The sequence below is a fragment of the Anguilla rostrata genome, chromosome 5, assembly GCF_018555375.3.
Source record: "Anguilla rostrata isolate EN2019 chromosome 5, ASM1855537v3, whole genome shotgun sequence".
Classification (NCBI taxonomy): domain Eukaryota; kingdom Metazoa; phylum Chordata; class Actinopteri; order Anguilliformes; family Anguillidae; genus Anguilla; species Anguilla rostrata.
The window spans coordinates 59,929,449-59,949,865 of NC_057937.1; the positions used below are offsets into that span (position 1 = coordinate 59,929,449).

Consider the following 20,417-nt stretch of genomic DNA (forward strand, 5'->3'; position numbering starts at 1 on the left):
CAGGGTGCAGGGTCAGTGCAGGGACAGGTCAGTGCAGGTGGCAGGGTCAGTGCAGGGACAGGGACAGTGCGGAGGACAGGGTCAGTGCGGGCAGGTCAGTGCGGGGCAGGCTGGGGACAGGTCAGTGCGGGGCAGGTCAGTGGGGCAGGGCAGTGGGGGGCAGGGTCAGTCGGGGCAGCTCGCGGGGCAGGGTCAGTGCGGGCAGGGCAGTGGGGGAAGGGCAGCGGGCAGGTCAGGCGGGGGGGGTCCAGGGGGCATCATGCAGGCAGGGTCAGTCAGGACACAGCAGCAGGCAGCAGGGGGACAGGACAGCGGAGGCAGGTCAGTGCGGGGCAGAGGTCAGTGCGGGCAGGCCCCCGGGACAGGGTCATGCGGGCAGGCGCGCCCCTACCTGCGCAGCGCTTCAGCTGCACCTGCATGATGAAGTCAGCACTTGCACAGCTCAGAGCAGCGCGTGCGAGCTCTTGTCCACTGGGCAGCAGCCCTGGCACGAACGCAGGCTACCCGCATGCAGCGGGAGCGGATGAGGCAGTCCTCATCCCTCGCAGCAGACTTCAGGCAAGAGAGAACCGCACCACATCAGCGCGGCCCCAGGCCACGCACACTCCTCTCTCACACCCACACACACAGCAACACGACTCACACACACACACACACACACCGCATCACCGCTACAGGATGCAGAGGCCCCCCACACACACACACACACACACACACACACACACACACACACACTGCATCACCGCTACGGGACGCCCCGTTCCCAAAACAGCACTGCAGAATGGACGGGTTCGCGCCTTAGTCTTCGTGCGGTATTACGAACGGGCGCAAATCTGCCGAACTGTACACCACAAGGAAACGACGGGGGGGCGGGGGGGGGGCGGTTTGAAAAGAGAACGTAAAGTGAACGTGAAGTAAAGGTTAGGATAAGAGGGAAGGCTGTGAAAAGTGAATGAAAAATCGTGAGCGAAAAGTTGTGCAGGGCTAGGATTTCCGGTCTCTTCCGGAAAGGACCAGTGTGGGTGCTGGTTTTTGTGTTAGCCCAGCAGTATGATTACATTAACTAGTCACAGTCTTCAATCAAGACCTTCACAAGCAGAATCAGGTGTCTTAGTGCCGGGCTAAAAAAAAAAAAAACTGCACCCACACCGGCCCTTTTCGGACATGAATGGACACCCCTACAGTAGGGCAATGTTGCCCGTCTTCAATTCCACCTGAGATCGTTCACTGTTCGCGGCGGAAGTGGAAAATCCAGGTCCAGAAAATAAAAAATCCTCCCCGGTGTTTTGTTCCCATCTCCCAGATTTGCCGATTAGCACAGTTCTTCAGCCAGGAGGTAGAACTAATTACTGAAATCAGTTCACCGGTTGGAAGAAACACACGGCAGGACTTTTACTTTCTGACCCCTGGACTTTCCAGCTCTGGTCAAATGGGACCTCTACAATCTACAGCAGAATTGCAAGGCAAAAATGTACAAACGCTCTTTGAAGATGAAGTGGATATTTTAAGAGGTAGCAATACAACACAGTCAGAATGCAGTGCAGTGATAGAGAAATCTATCTTCTGAAATTTTAGAGAAGGCTGATAAAAATCAAAACCACACAGTAAGCAAACACAGGCCCGGCTGCATTTTTCTCCACTCAACAACTACTGTGTTTTTTCTTCCTTATTTGGCTTCGATTATATTTCAAATTTATATCCTTTTTTTATTTTTTAAGGCAACAGAACAACAACAAAAAGCTCGCTGGTTTTTTTTAACCGCAATAAGACCAGGAATTAAACAGTCACCGAGAGATCGATGGTTTAATTACACGGGACACGCTTTGCCGTGTTAAATATCTGCTCGATTAAAGGGCGTTTTGTGGCGCAGAAACAGCACAAGGAATGACACAAAGCAACACGTTAGCTGGAAAACCGATTCTCAACAGCGTCAAATAAAGACGCCGTCAGGCAGAAGCAAACGCTCATCTGAGCCATGAAAACTGCAGCCCACTGTGAGGGAGTGAGAGATAGAGAGAGGGAGAGAGGGAGGGAGAGAGAGAGAGACGGAGAGAGGGAGGGAGAGAGAAAGGGTGGGAAAGAGAGAGAGGGAGGGAGGGCAGGAGAGACAGAGACAGTGGGGGAGACAGAGGGAGGGAGGGAGGGCGGGAGAGGGAAAGAGAGAGAGGGAGGGAGGGAGAGAGAGAGAGACAGTGTGAAAGAGAGCGAGGGAGGGAGGGCAGGAGAGAGAGAGACAGTGGGAGAAACAGAGGGAGGGCGGGCAGGAGAGGGAAAGAGAGAGAGGGAAGGAGAGAGGGAGAGATTGAGGGAGAGAGGGAGAGACAGCGGGAGACAGCGGGTCAGAGGGAGGGAGGGAGATGGAGGGAGAGTGACAGAGGGAGAAAGAAAAAGGGAGAGACAGACAGAAAGAGAAGGAGAGAGCGGGGGAGAGACAGAGGGAAGGAGAGAGGGACAGAGGAGGGAGAGAGAGTTAAGGAGAGAGCGAGAGGATGTGCTCCTTGTATATGTTCATTCCTTTGTATATGCTTGTGCTTTGGCAATATAAGAAATATCTTGTCGTGCCAATTTTTTGAGCCAAGACTTTTGAATTTGAGAGAGTGTGTGTGTGTGTGCGTGAGAGAGAGAGAGAGAGAGATAGATTGAGAGAGTGCGGAAGAGAGAGCAATGGGGGGACAGAGAGAGAGAGAGCGAGAGAGAGGGGGAAGTGGAAGCAGCCTGTAGCACAGACGCACCTCACGCAGATGCCGCGCTGCTCAGAAGTGCCGCAGCGAAAATGCAGAAATGGCTTCATTTACCGAAATGCGCGACCAGATGAGGAAATGCTACCACCAAAATAAAAAAACGGTGTCACACATTTGAAAGACTATTCAACACAACATCCTCACGGTCAAAGCAGTTACGAGCACTCATGCTTGTACTGTCCCCTCCAATACCCAGAAGTGTGTTTCCAGTAAAGGAAGGAACTCTCTCCCTCACTTCATGCCCGGCGGACTGACTAACTGACCGTTTGACTGACTAACTGACCGTTTGACTGATTGATTAACTGACTGAATGTGACTGGTTAATTGCTTGCTCGAATGATTGACTGGCAGACTGAAGGGCTGATTGATCGCTCACTCGAACGGACGTCTCCTCCTTGAGTAACAGCAGCACTCTTGTGTTTTACCACCAGCTGAGGTGAAGGCATTTAGAGGCTCATAATGAAAACAACGTCCATTCATTACATTACATTACATTCATTTGGCAGACGCTTTTATCCAAAGCGACGTACAAGAAGTGCATTTTCATGATCGTAGACAACTGCTGAACACGGGTTCAGTAAGGTACAATTACTTATTTTGTACAGCTATTTCTAGCTGAGAACAATGAACACTATCCTGGTCTAACATCTGCAAAGCCAAACTAGGCAGAAGATTAAGCTAGAGTATTAGGACAAATACAATTTACCAAGAAGTGCAGGGATGGGGCAACAAGCCATTCCGGCTCTTGTCTATTAGTGAAGACGGACAACATAAGTACTGACAGCACGGTCAATTCACTTCTCTGCTCGTCATCATTGTTAACGGATTTGAGTCAATATGCCTTTTCTGAGCATCGCACACTGTGCTGTGATTGGACATGCCAAACACAGTCACGTTAACATTCAGCTAATTATCAAGCCGGCTTTTATACTCGTGGGTTGTTTTCATGGGCGGTCAGGGTTCGACAGAGCACAGTGTCTCCACCCTCCCCGCGATTCGCTAATCCGGCCGTGAACTACGTCTTGGTTCGGCAAATCCCCTTCTGGAAAACGGGGGGTTCTATCCGGTAGGGGGGAGGGGATATTTGTCTAGTGGGGGGGGGGGCAGGCTACTTCTCTTCAGGGTGCTACAGAGCGGACTGACCTGCACACTTCTAACTCATCGTCCGAGCACTGGAGCCGCTGGGCTGTGCTGCTGTTGCCGGCCGGACAGGCCGAATTCAGGCCTGGGGGGGACGAGGGGGGGCAGGGGGCGGCGAACAGGGCGACCTCCCCAGCCTCAATCTCCTCGTACATCCTGGTGATGCAGTCTTCCTCCTGGGGGGAGGAGCTTCCATGGCTCCGCCCACTGCTCAGAATCTCCTCGAAGCTCCCGGACTTCGCCTTCTGTGAGGCCGAGGGGGCGGGGCTTGGCCCGCGCTCTTCCTGATTGGCCGGGGGTTTCCGTCGGTTCTTCAGGCCCGGGCGGCCGGCCTCTTCCTGCCCCATGGACGGCGGGGTGGTGCGGGCCCCCTCGTTTGTTTTGGGACCGTCCCGGGACTCCACCGACACCAGCTCCATGTCCCGCCCTTCGTCCCAGGCCTGCTCCCGGTCCCGGCGCCCCCGGCCCCCCCGGCCCCTCCTGGGACGCTCCCGAACCCAGTTATGCGCCTCCCGCCAGCTCTCCTCCTCGTCCGAGGAGGAGTCGGAGGAGTCTCTCTCCCGCCGGGGGTTGCCGCGGTACTTGACGCACTCCTCCTGGGGGTCGGAGCCCCCGCTGTTTTCCCCGCCCCCCCGCGGGACGTCCCGCTTCCTCCTGTGCCTCTTTTTCACCTGCCTCTTACCCGCAGGCTGGCCCGAGCGGGACAGCACCGTGACCGGGGTGCGCTCCTCCACACAGTCCTCCTCCACTTTGGGCAGAGGGTGGGAGGAGCTGAGGGGAGGCGGAGCCAAGCGGAGGCGGAGGGCGGAGCCAGCGACAGCATGCAGAGATGAAGAATGAAGAGTGGAAAAAAAAAGGGGGTGAAGTGATAGTCGGACAGACGTGAGGGGGGGGAGGGGGGAGGGGGGAGGATCAAAAGCATTTTGAGGTGTAACTGGGGTTCAGACTTACATTACATTACATTACAGGCATTTGGCAGACGCTCTTATCCAGAGCGACGTACAACAAAATGTATAACCATAACCAGGAACAAGTATGACGAAACCCCTAGAGAGAAGTACCGGTCCAAGTGCAGGGAACAACCGCATAGTTCAACTTGGACCCTGAAGGTTAAACTGATTAACACTAACAACGAGAATGGCAACAACGCAGTCTATGGAAAAAATACAAGTAGTCGTTAAGACAGTTAATGCACCTAAGTCACCTACGAAACAGCTGCCTAGTTACAACCCTAAGTTTAGTCATTTACAGGGGGGAAGGGAGGGATGGGGAGAGGTGCAGCCTGAAGAGGTGAGTATTCAGTCGTCGTTTGAAGTGGGTCAGTGTCTCAGCTGTTCTGATCTCCACAGGGAGGTCATTCCACCATCGTGGGGCCAGAACAGACAGGAGATGTGTTCTGGGGCTCTGCTTCTTTTAGGGACAGTGACTTCAGCGACTAGGGCAGGTCACTATTATTTTCATATTTTGGTCTGTCCAATCATAGTCTCTTCACCCTCCACTCAGAAGCGCGAGCGGTCACATTGCTCCCGATCTTCAGACCCTGAGCGTCTCCTACGCCACAGGCTGAGGGACTTCCTGTAGGCGTGCGACGAACGCGCAGCGCTCCCGTTCCCCGGCACCTGCTCGGCAACGGAGCCGAATTTCTTTTGACCCCCCCGGGGCGATTGGGATCCGAAAACGTCCATTTCCTCATTAAGCAGGAAGCGCGGCAGCCGCACGCTACGTGCCGCCTGATTGGTAAACACTGGGCCAGCGCCTCAGCGCTGAAGGGCCCGTGAGCTGCTATTGTTTGAACAGGGACGGTCCTCTGCCCCCGTAACCTCACAGCTGGGGGGGGGGGGGCAAAGTGCTGGAGAATCGGCAGAATCGCACCCGTGTAATCGTCTGCCATTCGAGTCTGCAATGTTATCTGATGACACTGAAGCCCAGTTTCACCTCAAATAAATAAAAATTTAAAAAAAAAAAAAAAAAAAACAACACCAGACTGATTTCTCACAAGCGTTAGAATTAGACGTTATGGCTGTGACAGGAGTCAGCATGCCTGTGTTAGACACAGAAGACACGGCAGGACAGGCAGAAGACACAGTGTGGTACAGCACAAGGTGAACAAAGGCTCACACGATTCAGATTCCCCGTCTGTCGGAGTCCTTCGTTCCCACCGCCTACCTGCAAATGTCCTGAGAGGAGGGAGTCACAGACGTCCGAGAAACGCTGGTGTGTCCCAGTCCCGTCGTAGAACTGCTCGCCTGCAACGACCAGTCGTACAACATGACTTTTTTCTTACAAAAATGCATCGTTGGAGACAATTCAGTAACTTAAAAAATGGTTACGGTGGTCAAAAATCGTCATAGTTCCAGCACGAAAACAGAAATGGTTGTGATAGCAGAAAGACAGAACTAGCTGTGAGCGCAGGAGAAAGTGAAACTAGATTCAGGAAGTTTTGATGTACTCGCTGTTTGCGGCTTAACCCCTTAAATGCCATTCTTGAGCGTCTGGGTTTGCATGGTTACTGAAACTAGGTCTTCAGCTGCATCTAAAGTCAGGGTCTTTGCCTTGACTAACAGATGTTAGTCAAACAAGAAAATGCAAAGTGGCAGGAACCCCATGATATTTACTCTACTTTCAGATTCATAATTAGAATTACTTTCAGATTCATCTCTTCGTGAATCTGAAAATGAAAAAAAGTTATAAACTATGTGCTTAAAAAACACCGAACTGGCTTATTTGTGGAAAACACAAGGTGGCTGGGCTTAAAGCAGAGAGCCCCCTGGGTATTAAGTGCTGTGTCTTCGATTACTTGCTCGCTCTGCTTTTTTCGCAAAAGGCAGGAGAACAGTCCTGCCGTTACCTTGGAGATGTTGCTGGATCGACTCCCCGAACGCCTGGGAGGCTTCTCGCTCTGAGGAGAGAAAGGAGACAGAACCACGTGAGAAAACCCGCATGTTCATTCCTGACAAGGAAATAAAAAATAAAAAATCATTACAAAAAAGTACCAAGAGACTTACTTAGACTCCATTGCTTACCGCAGACACTACTGAGTATTATTTTCATAAATAGGCCTATAGTGAATTCGGTGTGTGGGTTTGTAAACACTTAATTAATTTCTTATTGATCGTACAACATAGAGCTAAGCTGTTGTTTATTTTAGCTAATGTTCAGATAACTGGGGTTTTATAAATAAGGAAGTGTTGTTGTGCTGGAGGCCATTTGACACATGCATTCTGAAGAGCAGTAATGAATACAACCCTTTATGGAAATTAACAGAAGCGAGCAACAAAGGAACTTCAGTCAGGTAGAAACATTTAACGACGTTACACGCGGTTAAATGAAACGGCGAGATTTTTTTTCTTTCTGGGAATTCCGCGGAAAATGAGCGGAGCCGGGCGCTATTCGCTTTCCGTGTTGGTGGTGTCCCTCATTTGACTACGATCGTTCGGATTACTGGAGCGGATTGGGAGTCATGTGCTAGATGTACGCAAAATGGTGACGCTACGTAAGGTCACTGAATGACTGAGGATAAACTCTGCTCCTATCAGCCATTCAAACTCTGGTTCCGTGTCCGTTATTACGCTCGTGCAGCGATCGGTGCTGCCGGAACAGAGTCTGCACTTCCAAACATTCACAAATATAATGGTGTCATGCCCTTGGAGAAATGGTCACACAGACAATGCACTAACATCTAATTATCTACATTACCAATTAACATGGCATAACATAGCGTGAGTTAAAGAATTAAAGTTAACATGCAAGAAAAAAGTGCCAGTCATTTGATATGTAACAAAAGAAAAAAAATCAAGAAAAACGACTCATATGTCCAGCATAGAAATTAGCATTACACTGGCATATTCTATTGAAAGAATAAATGAAGAAACCACACACACACACATACACAGGTGAACACACATACACACACGCACACACACACACACACACCATGAATGCAGACTGCCTGTGTGGTTTAACAGCCTCTAATGCAAAACCAGTCCCGTTACTAAATATAGTTGGTGTCAACATAACATCCTGAGCCAGGCAACTTATTTACAGTCAATTTGTCTCTACTTACGGGGCAATTAAAAAAAGACCATGGCGAGATACTTATTTTTTGCGATCAAATTAAAAATGTTTACTTTCATTATTATTACCGTTTACTTTACCCGTGAATCTTAGTAATGCATACAGAAATCACAAATACGCAGAAACCCCTCCCCCCGAGCTGATATGAGTAAGCAAGGCCGTAACTGTCATTGAGGACACCGAGCTCGTGTCCTCAGTGTCTTTTTTTTCCGTCTTGTCCATGTCCAAAGCCTATATTTCATTTCAGTCTTTAGTAAGAATTTCTGTTGAAATTCATTTAGGAGGGACATGTCCAGCACATAGGCTACACCCTAAAATGCATCCTCAATCAAAAGGGAAAAAGTTGTGTACACCGGCCTAACCCCACCCCACCACCCCCACCCGAGTCCCTTGACCTGGTCACACCACTCTGAGGAAGAGCCCATCTAATCAAAACAGAACGCTCAATTCAAAAGATTTTTTAAAAGATGAACAGAAATGGAAGTCCATAAAACTGACATTTTCTTCTTTGGCACCATGACTACGGACTGTAGAGAGATCCAAAAACAGACAAAATCCAAGATAAAGATAAAACCCCACTGTTGAAAAGAAAGGGAGTCAGGAGACTTCCAAAGTACCCCATCCATTCTCTCAATGTGGTAAGACACTGTTGGAGCATATTACAGGAAGAGATAAAATCACACCTGCCAATACCATTTGTGAAGTTCAATAACTTTTTAGACCAGTAACTGAAGAGTGTAGCTGTTTTAACAGACCAAGGCTTAAGGATTTTGTTACACAATCACTGTTTTATTGCACATTACATTTACATCACTAGCGTTTAGCAGACACTCTAACCCAGAGTGACTTACACAAGTAAAACCGACAGCGTCCTACCTGAGAATCAAACCTGGCAGCAAGGCCAGTCTCTTACCCAGCCTCCTACACTGCCACCCCCTGTTGTAACGTTGTATTGCGGATTATATTGCTGCTTTCCTGTCCAGGAAGTGCATACTGAAGAACTTGGAACAACTACAAAACACAGGTTCGATAAGGTACGATACTCATTATGCATCAGTTATCCATAACCATGAAAACATTAAGTCCAGTTCACACAGTAGTAGGGCTACATGTCCAATCCAAAACTTTCCCAGGGTTTCGTTTTTTAAAATAGCACCACTGAGTTCGTTTTCTTTTTTTCGTTTTTAAACACGCGACGGTTTTATTTCTTACACATTCGTTCTCCACTGCGGCACTAACTATCGTTTTTACACACTTTGGCGGTTATATATTCCGCGTTCGCAGCACGCGCGGGCAGAGAAACGAGCAAAAAAAATGTAATGACGCCTCGTATATCTTCCTGTGCCGCTGGACGTGCTCTAAATAACGCAAGCGGCATTCCAAGACTTCGTTTTATGCATAAATCACGACTGTTCATTTATCTTTATTTGAGTGATGAACTGCTTCGCACCACGCAGCGCTTTATATTTCTGCTTTTTCTGTCGATATACCTGCAGATGCTAAAACGGAGCCCAGGGTTTGGTACGCAACCCTATGCCCGTGTACGAAATGATGAGCAGCCGGTTTGTCATAAGGAAGGTAAGCAGATGCTCTGTCCTTGATAATTGCCCTTAAAACAAGCTGATCCACCACACAAGTCTATTAGTCTTCATGGAGTAAAATGCCACTGCCACTCTCGTGAAACCAGATGCACCGTTTGATATGAGAATCGATTCATTAATATTAGAAACAATGAAATTAAGAAGTTCACTTTACAACTATGGGCACAAAAACAAGTCAAAGACAACAAGGGGGTATTGGGAGTGGGGGGTGTTTAATATTTTTAGAATTGAAAATAAAATGCATCAGAATTTTCAGTAGTGTAGGGATCATCACAGATAAAGTAGTTCCACACAACCCAACATTATTCACAATATTGACTGAAAAGACCAACCGCCCGTCTCACGTCCCACAATTTCCCTGATTAGTGTGAGCTGAGCAAATTGAGGAATCGATGACGCCTGTGAATGAGGGATTTTACTTTACAGTGGAAGCCCTTTTCTTTTTCCTGACATTCAACCGTTTTAGCACTGCAACCCATTTTCCTTGGGTACAAGGTCTCATGGAACCCACAGGCCCACGCTAACTGGCAATATACAATACACACATGCACTCCAATTCTTTATTTCAGACCACAGATAAAGGCCATACTAACTCTCTTATACAACACATGCATGCACTCCAATTCTTTATTTCAGACCACAGATAAAGGCCACAGTAACTCTCTTATACGACACATACATGCACTCCAGTTCTCTATTTCAGACCACAAATAAAGTCCATACTAGCACTTACACAACACATACATGCACTGCAATTCTCTATTTCAGACCATGAATGAAGGCCACACTAACTCTCTTATACAACACATTCATGCCATTTCTATGGCAGAGATATATTACACCCCATAACTGAAGAAAGGCCATGGCCCATCCACATTCTGAGTTACCAGTCCGCCTACCAGCGTTGTCTTATAACCGTTATTCAGGGACAGTGAATAACAGAGGCTCGCTCACAGAGGTGGAAACTGGGCTGTGCGTACCTAGCTGTTTCCGCTCTATTTTTGGACAGCCCTGCAATTTGCAACCTTCTCCAGTCCTGGTCTTACGTACGTTTTCCCCAAGACGACCAAAAATAAAACTTAGTAATTGGCACTTTGATGGCTCAGGTCTGACATTTCAAAATCACGCGCGCACACACACACACATACACACACACACATACACGCGCATTTGCACACACACACACACGCACCTCCACCTGAGTTGCAAGCTCGTATTTTTCAGACCGGAGGACATTTCCCTTCCGTTTCACAGGCGGAGTGAGGACTCACGCAGTGAATCCTGCGTGATGTAAGAGCGCAGAATGAACCGCGCAGACGCAGAGGTCTTCACTGCAGCGGCTTTCAGGCGCCTCACTGAACCCGTCGCATCAAAGATAAGAGATTTTCACAAGCGCACAACACAGCACTACTCCATTATTTTACCTGAGAAAAGTGACCAGATGAAGATGGGGAGATGAAGCTAGTGGATGCCTGTGCAATGTAACCGCTCCAAAGCAAGTGTAAAAGTGCAATAACACCAACGTACCTGACACAGGCCTACCTGTGTGTGTGTGCGACACAGGCCTACCTGTGTGTGTGTGCGTTTAGCACAGTGTGCTGCTACTGCTCGCCGCGACCAGCCTGCTACATTACCCACAGTGCTTGTGAATCTGCACGCATGACCGTCCCTTTACCGAAGAGAGCCTTATTTCAACGCTGAGCGAGTGTTGAAATCGGAGCCCTAGCGCTGGCCCCCGGGGCGGCGCGGTCGTTTCGCGGGTCACCTGCGGGTCGGGTTCCGGGTCCGCACCTGCGCCCCCTGCCTGCGCGTCATCGTCGTCGCCGGCGGGTTTCGGGCCGCACCCCGCGCCGTCGCCGTTAGCGATGCACACCATCGTCCCCAGCCGAGGCGGGAGCGCCCCGCGTCCTGCCGTTTCGCCGCCGAACGCGCGGCGGTGGACGCGCGTCTCGGGGAGGGGGACCGGGGCCGAGTCCGGCTGCCGAACCAGGCGGCTCCGTCTGAGCGCCTCTGAGCCACGCCCCCCGGGGGCGGGGGCAGGGGGGGCGGAGGAAACTCTACACCCCGCCCCTTGCATTATTGATGACACACATGAAAGCCAGGCGACCCGGTCGGAATCATACGGGCTCCGGTTACCATGGCGTTTGTTTCATGTCTATTTTATTTAGGTCTACAGCTGAGGAGGAGTCGGGAGGGGGGGGGGCAAGGGGAGGAGCTCTCCGAACAAAGAGGAAGAAAATATGGGGCGTTTCATTTAGTCTATAGCTGTCAAATGAGTAACATTCATATGGTTCTGCGTGAAAATGAAACTGAAAAAATGTTTTTTTGTGTACCAAGTGTCCATTACTTTGGTGTGTCCAACTGAAAATGTCCCCTGGGGTCCATAGAAAACCTGTTTTTCCTGAGTGTGACGCTGGCATTTTGGCTTCTGAATGCAGTGTAATGGCAGTAGAGGTGTGAGCTGGCAACTAAGATGGCCGACATCCGTTTATGAACACTCATCGCTCTGGGACAGGGCACGTCCAGCAGGGGAGTCAAATGCCAAAGGCCCCCGTGGAAATAAACTTTAAAGGGCAATCTCGAGGTCAATAGAACATCTTTCTCCATGCTGTGCTAATTACTGTATTTCGCTGCATATCCAAGTCGTATCACTTGGTAGGGCAGAGCAGAGTATAAGCCAACTATGCCATATTCTATCCGGATATGAGAACAAATATACCCAAAACAGAAATGCTGAGTTTACCAGTGTATGGACAAATACTTCAAACCGATCAGCACTTCCTTTTGCTTTGTGCTTAAATTTGTACGTGAGCTAAACATCACCTGACACCACTATTACAGAGTCATTGCACCAGAATGACACAAAAACACACACAAGCGCACACACGCACACACACACTCACATTCACACACGCCTCATTACACTAGTCATCAAAACGCCAAAACACACATACACACGTCTCTCTCTCACTCACACACACACACACACTTATGTGTCCCTCTTTGCATTAGTCACTAAAACATAGCATATGTGTAACTGAAATCAGCAGTTTTCTTCCTGTTCATAATGAGTCCCTATACTGCCCTCACATGGCTGAGATATAACCAGAAAAAGGAACATAGGACCATGATGCAAGTGTGTCCAGGCAACCACCACCATTATGAGGGCTGGGGACATAACAAACCATAAAAGTGATTTCAGTATCCAATAACTACTGTGCGTGTGTGTGTGTGTGTGTGTGTGTGTGTGTGCATGTACGTTTGTGTCTGTGAGAGTGGGTGTTTGTGTGTGCCTGTCTGTGTGTGTGTGTGTGTGTGTGTGTGTGTGTGTGTGTGTGTGTATGTGTGTTTGTGTGTGTGTCTGTGAGAGAGTGTGTGTGTGTGTGTGTCTGTGTTTGTGAAAGTGCATGTGTGTGTGTGTGTGTGTGTGTGAGAGAGAGAGTGTGTGTGTGTGTGTGTGACAGGACCTGGAAATCGACTTTTATATGGACTGCAGGGAAGTCTTCAGCCAGACACACCAAAGACACCTGGTACAAAGTGTTTTGTTCAGTTCTACTTTCGTACTGAACAGAGACTAACCAAAAGAGTATTAGCCGCGCATGTCCTGTTCACACGTCTTTTTTATAAGGAAGTCCTGCCTTTGCCTTCAGTCAGTGCTGTTTCACAGCTCTCATCCTGGAGGGAGCCTTTGTAAGAAAAAAAAAACATCAGACTCAGAACACAACTGTTCTTCGCCTGGAGTAGACGCTCCTTCATTTCAGCGCGCACCTCCGAATCCAGCGCGTTGATAAGAACGGCGGGCAGACCACCCGGAGCACAGGCAGAATTCAATTTCATTTTCATTAGCCCTGCTCCTTTTCAAGTGGCTTCTCCGTATTAAGTGAGCCGCGCGCGACTCGTCGTCGTCGTCGTTGCCACGGCGTCTGAAGCGGTTCTCTTCAACCACCGCTTTGATGGGCCAGACAGACCCAGAGAGTAACCGTGCGGCCCATGTTTAGCAATGCAGGCATTCACTTCTCTCTCTCAGAGCCTGATGTGAACAGCTTCAGGCTTTATTGTCAGTGTCAGACCTCTTTCATTCCGTGTTGGTACCACTGGCCCGGTACAAACACAGCGTGTTCGTGTAGCCAGCCTTGATACTGGAGAGCCACCAGTACGGGTATGCTAGCTTTCACTGTTTGCACTTCACTGCATGATCCACAATGACTTAAGCACACTGCCGTACGTGTATTTCCTGTATTATGTATTGCTTGTGTGTACTACACAAACAAGCAAGGTCAACGATGCATCAAACAGCTTCAGCATTTTGAACACAAATAGAAAACAGCAAGAGAGAAATAACTGGATCTTCAGAACATTCGGTATTAAAAACAACTTGAGAAGTGCTATTAAGAAGTGAATCATTTTATGCTAAGTGGCTAGCTCCAGAATTTTGAAAATCATTTGCAGTCTAGAATTTGTCATATGGACTCATCCAGTGACCTTCATTTTATGGTCCATTTAACCTTTATTTCATCAAGAGATGTCCTGGGACTAAGAACCTCTTCTTTGAGAGAGACATTCATTCAGTTTGTGGTCTGAGACATACGGAGTCAATTACAGGGTACTTAGCTGGAGTTTAAACCTCAAGTTTAAAAAACCACAGAACTGCATCACAACTGGAACAGCTAATTCTTATCTCACAGGTTCGGACAGCTGATCCAGTTGTAATGCAGTTCTGTGGTCTAAGGGGTTTAATGGACCCCCTCCCCATGATTTGCCTTCATTTGCAATAACCCCCATATCAGTACTACACTGTTCGGTGTGACTGGTAATGTGTGAGTGATGAATATCGCACACACACTTCTTCAGCTCTTAAACACAACCCGCTCTCCATAGCCTGGATGTGAACACTTCACGGCCCGTTAAAGCTCAGTATGAGGCATTCCTGCCGTCCCTTTGAAAGGTTGAACTTTAAAACAGATTTGCAGTCCTGAGAACATTTGAGATCCGATCCTCAATGAAACAGCGGAGAAGACATTTTCAAAAACGGATATCCAGATTTAACACAAAGACGCTCAGTGAACAGATGCATCGATACTTCACGCGCATGAAACGTTAACATTTTCCAACGTGACGTAAATCCATTAAATTGCACCGTTTAACTGTCCCACAGGTTTTTTCCAATGGGGCTGCTTTAAGTGAAATGAGGTCTATCATTGGGTTGAGCAGGCAGTTATCAGGGAGATATCAAACAAGCCACTAAAGTGGTGGACTTTAGTGGAGCCCTCTCCAAGAGAAAGGCCATTTCCAAAGGGAAAATGATCAGCCATCAGCCAGTCCTCCCCACTGCTGCCAGCTACATGATACATACATGATACTGATGGCATCGCCCGCATTCAACAGACGCCGTTATCTGGAGCGTTCTACTGTGTAGGGGAACACAGTGAGTATACCTGAATATGCATAGGTAAACTCACCTGATGAACATGAGCAAATGAGACCAGACCAGACCAGGACAGCATGCATTCCCAGGCCAGCAACTACAGATGCAGTGGCCTGGAAATACATTGTAGACCTAGCAAAAAAATCTATACTTGTTACACTACTACACTGAATAATAAAGGAAAGTGTTGCAATGCAAACTGAAGGTGATTGCATATTCCAATGCATTGCTTAAAATGCATGGTTTAAAGTATTTTAAACTAATCTATCCAAATTAACAAATTATTGCAGTATAGGAAATATTTCTTGCAAGCACTGCATCACCTACACAGGCAACCTTAAAACAGTGATTCAAAATAGAAAATAATTGAAAACAGTGGCCACGTATAGAGCTTCGACTCCCTGTCTTGTGACTGCAGTTGCTCGGAGCAGTGTTCCGTTTTTGGGAGTTCGATTTATCAGCGACAAAGCTGCCAGCTCCACAAGCCCCACACGTCTTTCAAGGGCTGTTATTTCATGGTGAATGGCAAGCTTTGAAAAATCTGCTTGCTCCCAACTCTTCATTAAAGTGATTCATCGTATTTCTAGGCAGCACGTGCACAGGCTGGGCAGCATATGCATATTGCAACCAGAAAGTAGCTCTCTGTCCTGTTCATTATCCAAAGGTCACTCAAAAGCACCCCAACAACCATCATGTTGTGCATGAAATCCTTCCATCCATCCATCCATCCATCCATCCATCAATCCATCCATCAATCTACCCATCCATATTATTGTAAACCACTTTCTCCTGGTTAGGGTTGTTGCGGGGGTGGGTTGGGGGTTGGGGGGCGGGGCTGTCCCAGCATGCATTGGGCAGGAATACACCCCGGACAGTCCACCAATCCATCGCAGGGCCCACACACCATTTACTTACACACTCGTACCTACAGGCAATTAAGATTCTCCATTCAGCCTAACCTGCATGTCTTTGGACTGTGGGAGGAAACCGGAGTGCCTGGAGGAACCGTGTGCACGGGAACAACACACAGACTCCACACGGAAAGGCCCTCGGGTGGGATTCGAACCCGGTACCTTCTGGCTGTGAGGCGTCAGGGATACTGAAGTCCCTCAAATGTATTAACACCCTTATGGGCCCCACCCCATGAGACCACACAACATTCTTCAGCAGTGTAGGTGTAGAATAAATGTCCACATCTCTCCACATCTCTCTCTACCTGTTCTTCTCTTTCCCTTACTTTCTTTCTCTCTTAAAAGCCCTGTGTGTCCTCTTTCAAATGTAAAGTACACTTTGTTTTTATACATCGCCACATTTCTCTCTCTCGCTGCTATAACCCTAGTGAACTCACTCACTCACTCTCTCTCTCGCACTCTCTCTCTCTCTCTCTCCCTCCTCTTTGTTATCCAAGTGAATTAAGACACATGTCTGTCAAGGCTAGCTGAGTTCATGTTGTTACTGCAATGATGGTGGCAGGTGAAGAATAGCAAGAGGCATTCTATGGAGGAGGGTGGGGTGGGAGGGGGGTCAAAATCAAACCTCACCTGAGTCTAATGAAGATGCCCCCCCCCACCCCAGGTCACCTGTAGCAGAGCAGCAGGTCAGCCTGGCTGTCTGATAATTACATCATCAGCAGTGAATGAAACTCACAGGTGTGGGGCTCTGGAGTTTGTGCTTCTCTCCCACAGGGTCAGTGAATAATATGAACTGTGCCAATTACGCTCTCTCGATAAACTTCTCAGCGGGAGGAAGCTGAATTATGCAGAGTTCCCTGGGCCACGGCAAACAACCGGGACCTCTGGGGCATTTCCAAATGAACGAACCCTAATGGTTCAAGTGAAATGTCTGTTATTTCTATTAGCGCTAACGATACACGGGCCATGCAAAATATGAACACGGGTATGCTGAAGTTACACGCTGGAGTCCATGACCCAAATTCACTTCCTTTGCTTCCGGTGAATGTTTTTTTTTTCCTTTTCTTTTTTTTCTCTACACTTTTTTCTCACTGCTGCAGCCTCTATCAATTCTGAGGTGCTCAGACAAGCTCGGCCTCTCCTCCGAAGCAAGCCATGTCCGCCACCGCTTCTTATCGCGTTGCCGTTGGGGAGTTGGGCACGCACAGACACGAGCTGGAGGATGACCCCTGCACGCGCAGCTCAACGGGGGGAAACTGCAGGCACCCGACTGACCAGCAGGGGAAGCGATGAGACCCTTTCATCCAGAGTGACTAAACGCAGCAATGCAGTGGTGGCTAATCCTGTTCCTTGAAATCTACCATCATGTAGGTTTTCGTTTCAACTCTGATTTGGCACGCCTGACTCTACTGGCTAGCAGCACTGCGCCTTAAGCTTCTTTGCAATTTCTCATGGGTAATAAACTTGTCACAATGTATTTACTTGGCCCCGCACATCTAACCCGAACGCCTTCTTTGCCATATTTCTTGCAGGTTTAGAGTCTATTTTACTTACACTACAGGCCAATGGTATTAGGCTAGCTGTGGTTTTTTAAAAACTTAAGGTAGATAATATGTCAGTCATAAGATTTAACTACCCCTCCACCTGATTGGTTAGACTTCCAATAATTTTAAAAATTGTAATTAAAGCCAAAGGAGGCTATTTTTTTGGCTAAGTAAAACTTTCGTCAAAATAACTAACTTTTTGCGTTGTTGTAGGTATAAACTGACAAAAAAAAACAAGTTTATACTTTGGTTTGTCATTCAATAAATGTGGATATATTACCTGAATTACTGTCTACCTAAGGTTTTTTAACCTCACACACAGGTGGCCAAATACTTTTGGCCAGTACTGTAGGCCGGGGTACCGAGGCCACCGTCGTTTCACAGAACGAGCCGTCGGGCCGTAACCGAAAAGCCGAAATCCTGCATCGGCAGGACGCCCCCCGAAACCAAACGCGCCGCGGAAGCACGTAACGAGAGAAAAGATCAAAGGGATTCGGCCCAAAGAGCGCAATTAAATCGACTGAATATGCATGCACGTCGTCTGCATTGTTTTAGCAAATAAATAAATAAGCAAATGGATAAATGAATAAAAACAGGGCTTTATTGCAGCCCTGAATGAGCCCCTCTATTACATTACATTACAGGCATTTAGCAGATGCTCTTATCCAGAGCGACTTACACAACTTTTTTACATAGCATCCATTTATACAGCTGGATATATACTGAAGCAATTTCGGTTAAGTACCTTGCTCAAGGGTACAACGACAGTGTCTTACCCGGGAATCGAACCTGCGACCTTTCGGTTACAAGCCCAGTTCCTTACCCACTGCGCTACACTCCGTTCCTTACCCACTGTGCTACAACTTACCTCAAATAAGCAACAATAAGGATAATTACTACAATGCGACCCTTTGGATTAAGAAGCAGCCAGTGAATGCCTCCAAAAGGCCGTAGGATACATCGACACTTTTAGCGTGGCGTGGCAATATTTGTGCCACATCTCCATATCGAGGTTTACATAAACTGCTTTCCTGATGGTTCAGATCGGTTTCACGTGTGGGATGTTAATTCTAAAACTACCATAAGTTTGGTTAAGGTTGCGTGCCTTAAATTCCAAAGCTTCCAAAGCTGATTCACAAGGCGGTTTTAAATAAAGCATGCTCACAGCACAGTCAAACTGTATGTACAGCTAAGTAAACAATTTCTAAAAGGCACCGATGTATCTTATTATAGCTGTAAAAAAAAGATGGTGTGCCGTTTCATCAAGACATTCTCACTGCAAATGTCATTAAATTCCCTCTGGCTCCTACCAGGTCTTTTGCCTCCCCAGATTTGTGGCTGTGTTTCAGCAGGAAGTCGCTGGGTAAACAGGAAACGTGTCCCCCCAGGCTGCGGGGCCCGTTAACGATTTAAAGCCATCATAAGCTACCTGCGGTGCAGCCGGTTTTATGGACGGATATTTCATGTGTATTATATGGATATGTGAAAACTTACTTGAATTTGAAAAGTAATAAAAAATTTTTTTTTTTTTTTTACATTTGCAGCCCAAGCTAGTAAAAAAAAGAAAAAAAGCTGAGGATGGCAGAATCTGTGGTTAGCACCAAAGGGCCCAATAAAACAAACTGCAGTTTACGCTGGTAGGATGCAAGCCAATATCCTACAACATTGGCCTTAGGCATGTCAAATTGTCAGGCTTTCTTGCAAAAATGTGTTCAAGGTACCGGTTATAAAATTTCATATGTGAACCGGCCAACTAGAAATACAGTTTCAATAAACTTTTTTAAAAATCATAGCAGCAGCACTGCTGTGTGTCTGGCTCCCTTCTCTTCTCTGACTCCTACACAACGGTATGTGTGGGATACGATATTAAACAGAAGGTATGGCCAAAAGGTGAATTGGGAATCTTTTTTTTATTTTTTAAATGTGCTACTTCATTTATTGAGCCGCTCTTGTACAAACAGAAATACATCTATGGTAAACCTCCAGAGTCCTCAAGATTGGAGATCTTACAAACTGTCCAGAAAAGCAGTAGGGATTTTGGACGAGGTGTAGCAGCTAATTAATACAGTACAATCATTGTGTTCAGGTGATGATATGCTGGGGGGCAGCCGAAGGAACAACCGCAAACAAAATTCACAATATTTGCAGGCGAAGTGACGGAGCTGCTTTTATCGCGCTGACGTCACGTCGGGTCACGGTTGACCTGGCACAGCTTGGTGTGGCGGCCTCCGCGTCTTTTCGAGGCCGCATCGTGGATCGAATTAAACACCCGTCGAAGCGTCTCCGATTCCTGAAAAGTTCCTTCCGCACTTTCCGAGTCATTCGTTCCTTCCGAGGCCTTTTTAACGCGTGTCGTAAATCCTCCATCTGCTCCTCTGACAAGCGGCTCTCACGGGAGACGGGTTTCTGATTTGTGGCGAGCCCTCTTGCGTTTGTAGGAATTGATGCGCTCGGCTCAGGGGGGCGGAGTCCAATGTGCCGGCTGACAACTAACAAGACAGAGCGGTTCCAAACACTCACTTTCCGGAATGATGCGGTCCTCGCATGTCAATCACTCCATTGTGATTTCCGAACCCCTACAGTGCATTCTCGAAGAAGGAGACACCGTTATTTTTTGAAATTCTAAAATACACTTTTCTCCACTGAAATACGTGCCGATGCAGACGGAAAATAAATCGTGAGACAGAAGATATCGTGAGAATTGCAATTCGAAGAGCGTGCGCTTCAGTCAGCAAACGTGAACGCTCGAGCTAAGCTGTTTTACAGCGCCCTTCAGTCCTAATAAACGGATTTAGCCTACGTGGCACGCTACATTATTCACCACTGTTTCTGAACTTCCTCCTAGTCTTAATTTGAAATAAAACATGACTAAGCAAGCATGAACAACTAGCAGTTCCGATAATGTTGGAGCACTGCTGTCAGTGGGTATACACAATGACAAATATGTACTGCTGTGATACACAATAAAATGCATAGTTGGT

General features: G+C 47.7%; 1 protein-coding gene and 1 long non-coding RNA gene across 3 annotated transcripts in view; one reads left to right on the forward strand and one right to left on the reverse strand.

Annotated features, from left to right (window-relative positions):
• Positions 1-3,461: 3,461 nt before the first annotated feature.
• Positions 3,462-20,417, reverse strand: part of marchf1 (membrane-associated ring finger (C3HC4) 1) — a 55,574-nt gene continuing 38,618 nt past the window's right edge. Inside the window, exons 3-5 of the mRNA XM_064337483.1 lie at positions 6,730-6,780; positions 6,048-6,127; positions 3,462-4,652 (exon numbers count right to left, since the gene is read on the reverse strand). Coding sequence (XP_064193553.1) covers positions 3,860-4,652; positions 6,048-6,127; positions 6,730-6,780 — 924 coding nt within the window. The 3' untranslated portion in view covers positions 3,462-3,859. The remainder of the gene's footprint in view (positions 4,653-6,047; positions 6,128-6,729; positions 6,781-20,417) is intronic.
• On the forward strand, positions 8,894-19,226 carry LOC135255814 (uncharacterized). Of its 2 annotated transcripts, none has more exons than XR_010330283.1 (3): positions 8,894-8,989; positions 9,452-9,533; positions 17,010-19,226. It is a non-coding gene; the product is annotated as an uncharacterized LOC135255814 (long non-coding RNA). The 2 variants fall into 2 exon arrangements; XR_010330282.1 differs by having other exon boundaries at positions 17,018-19,226.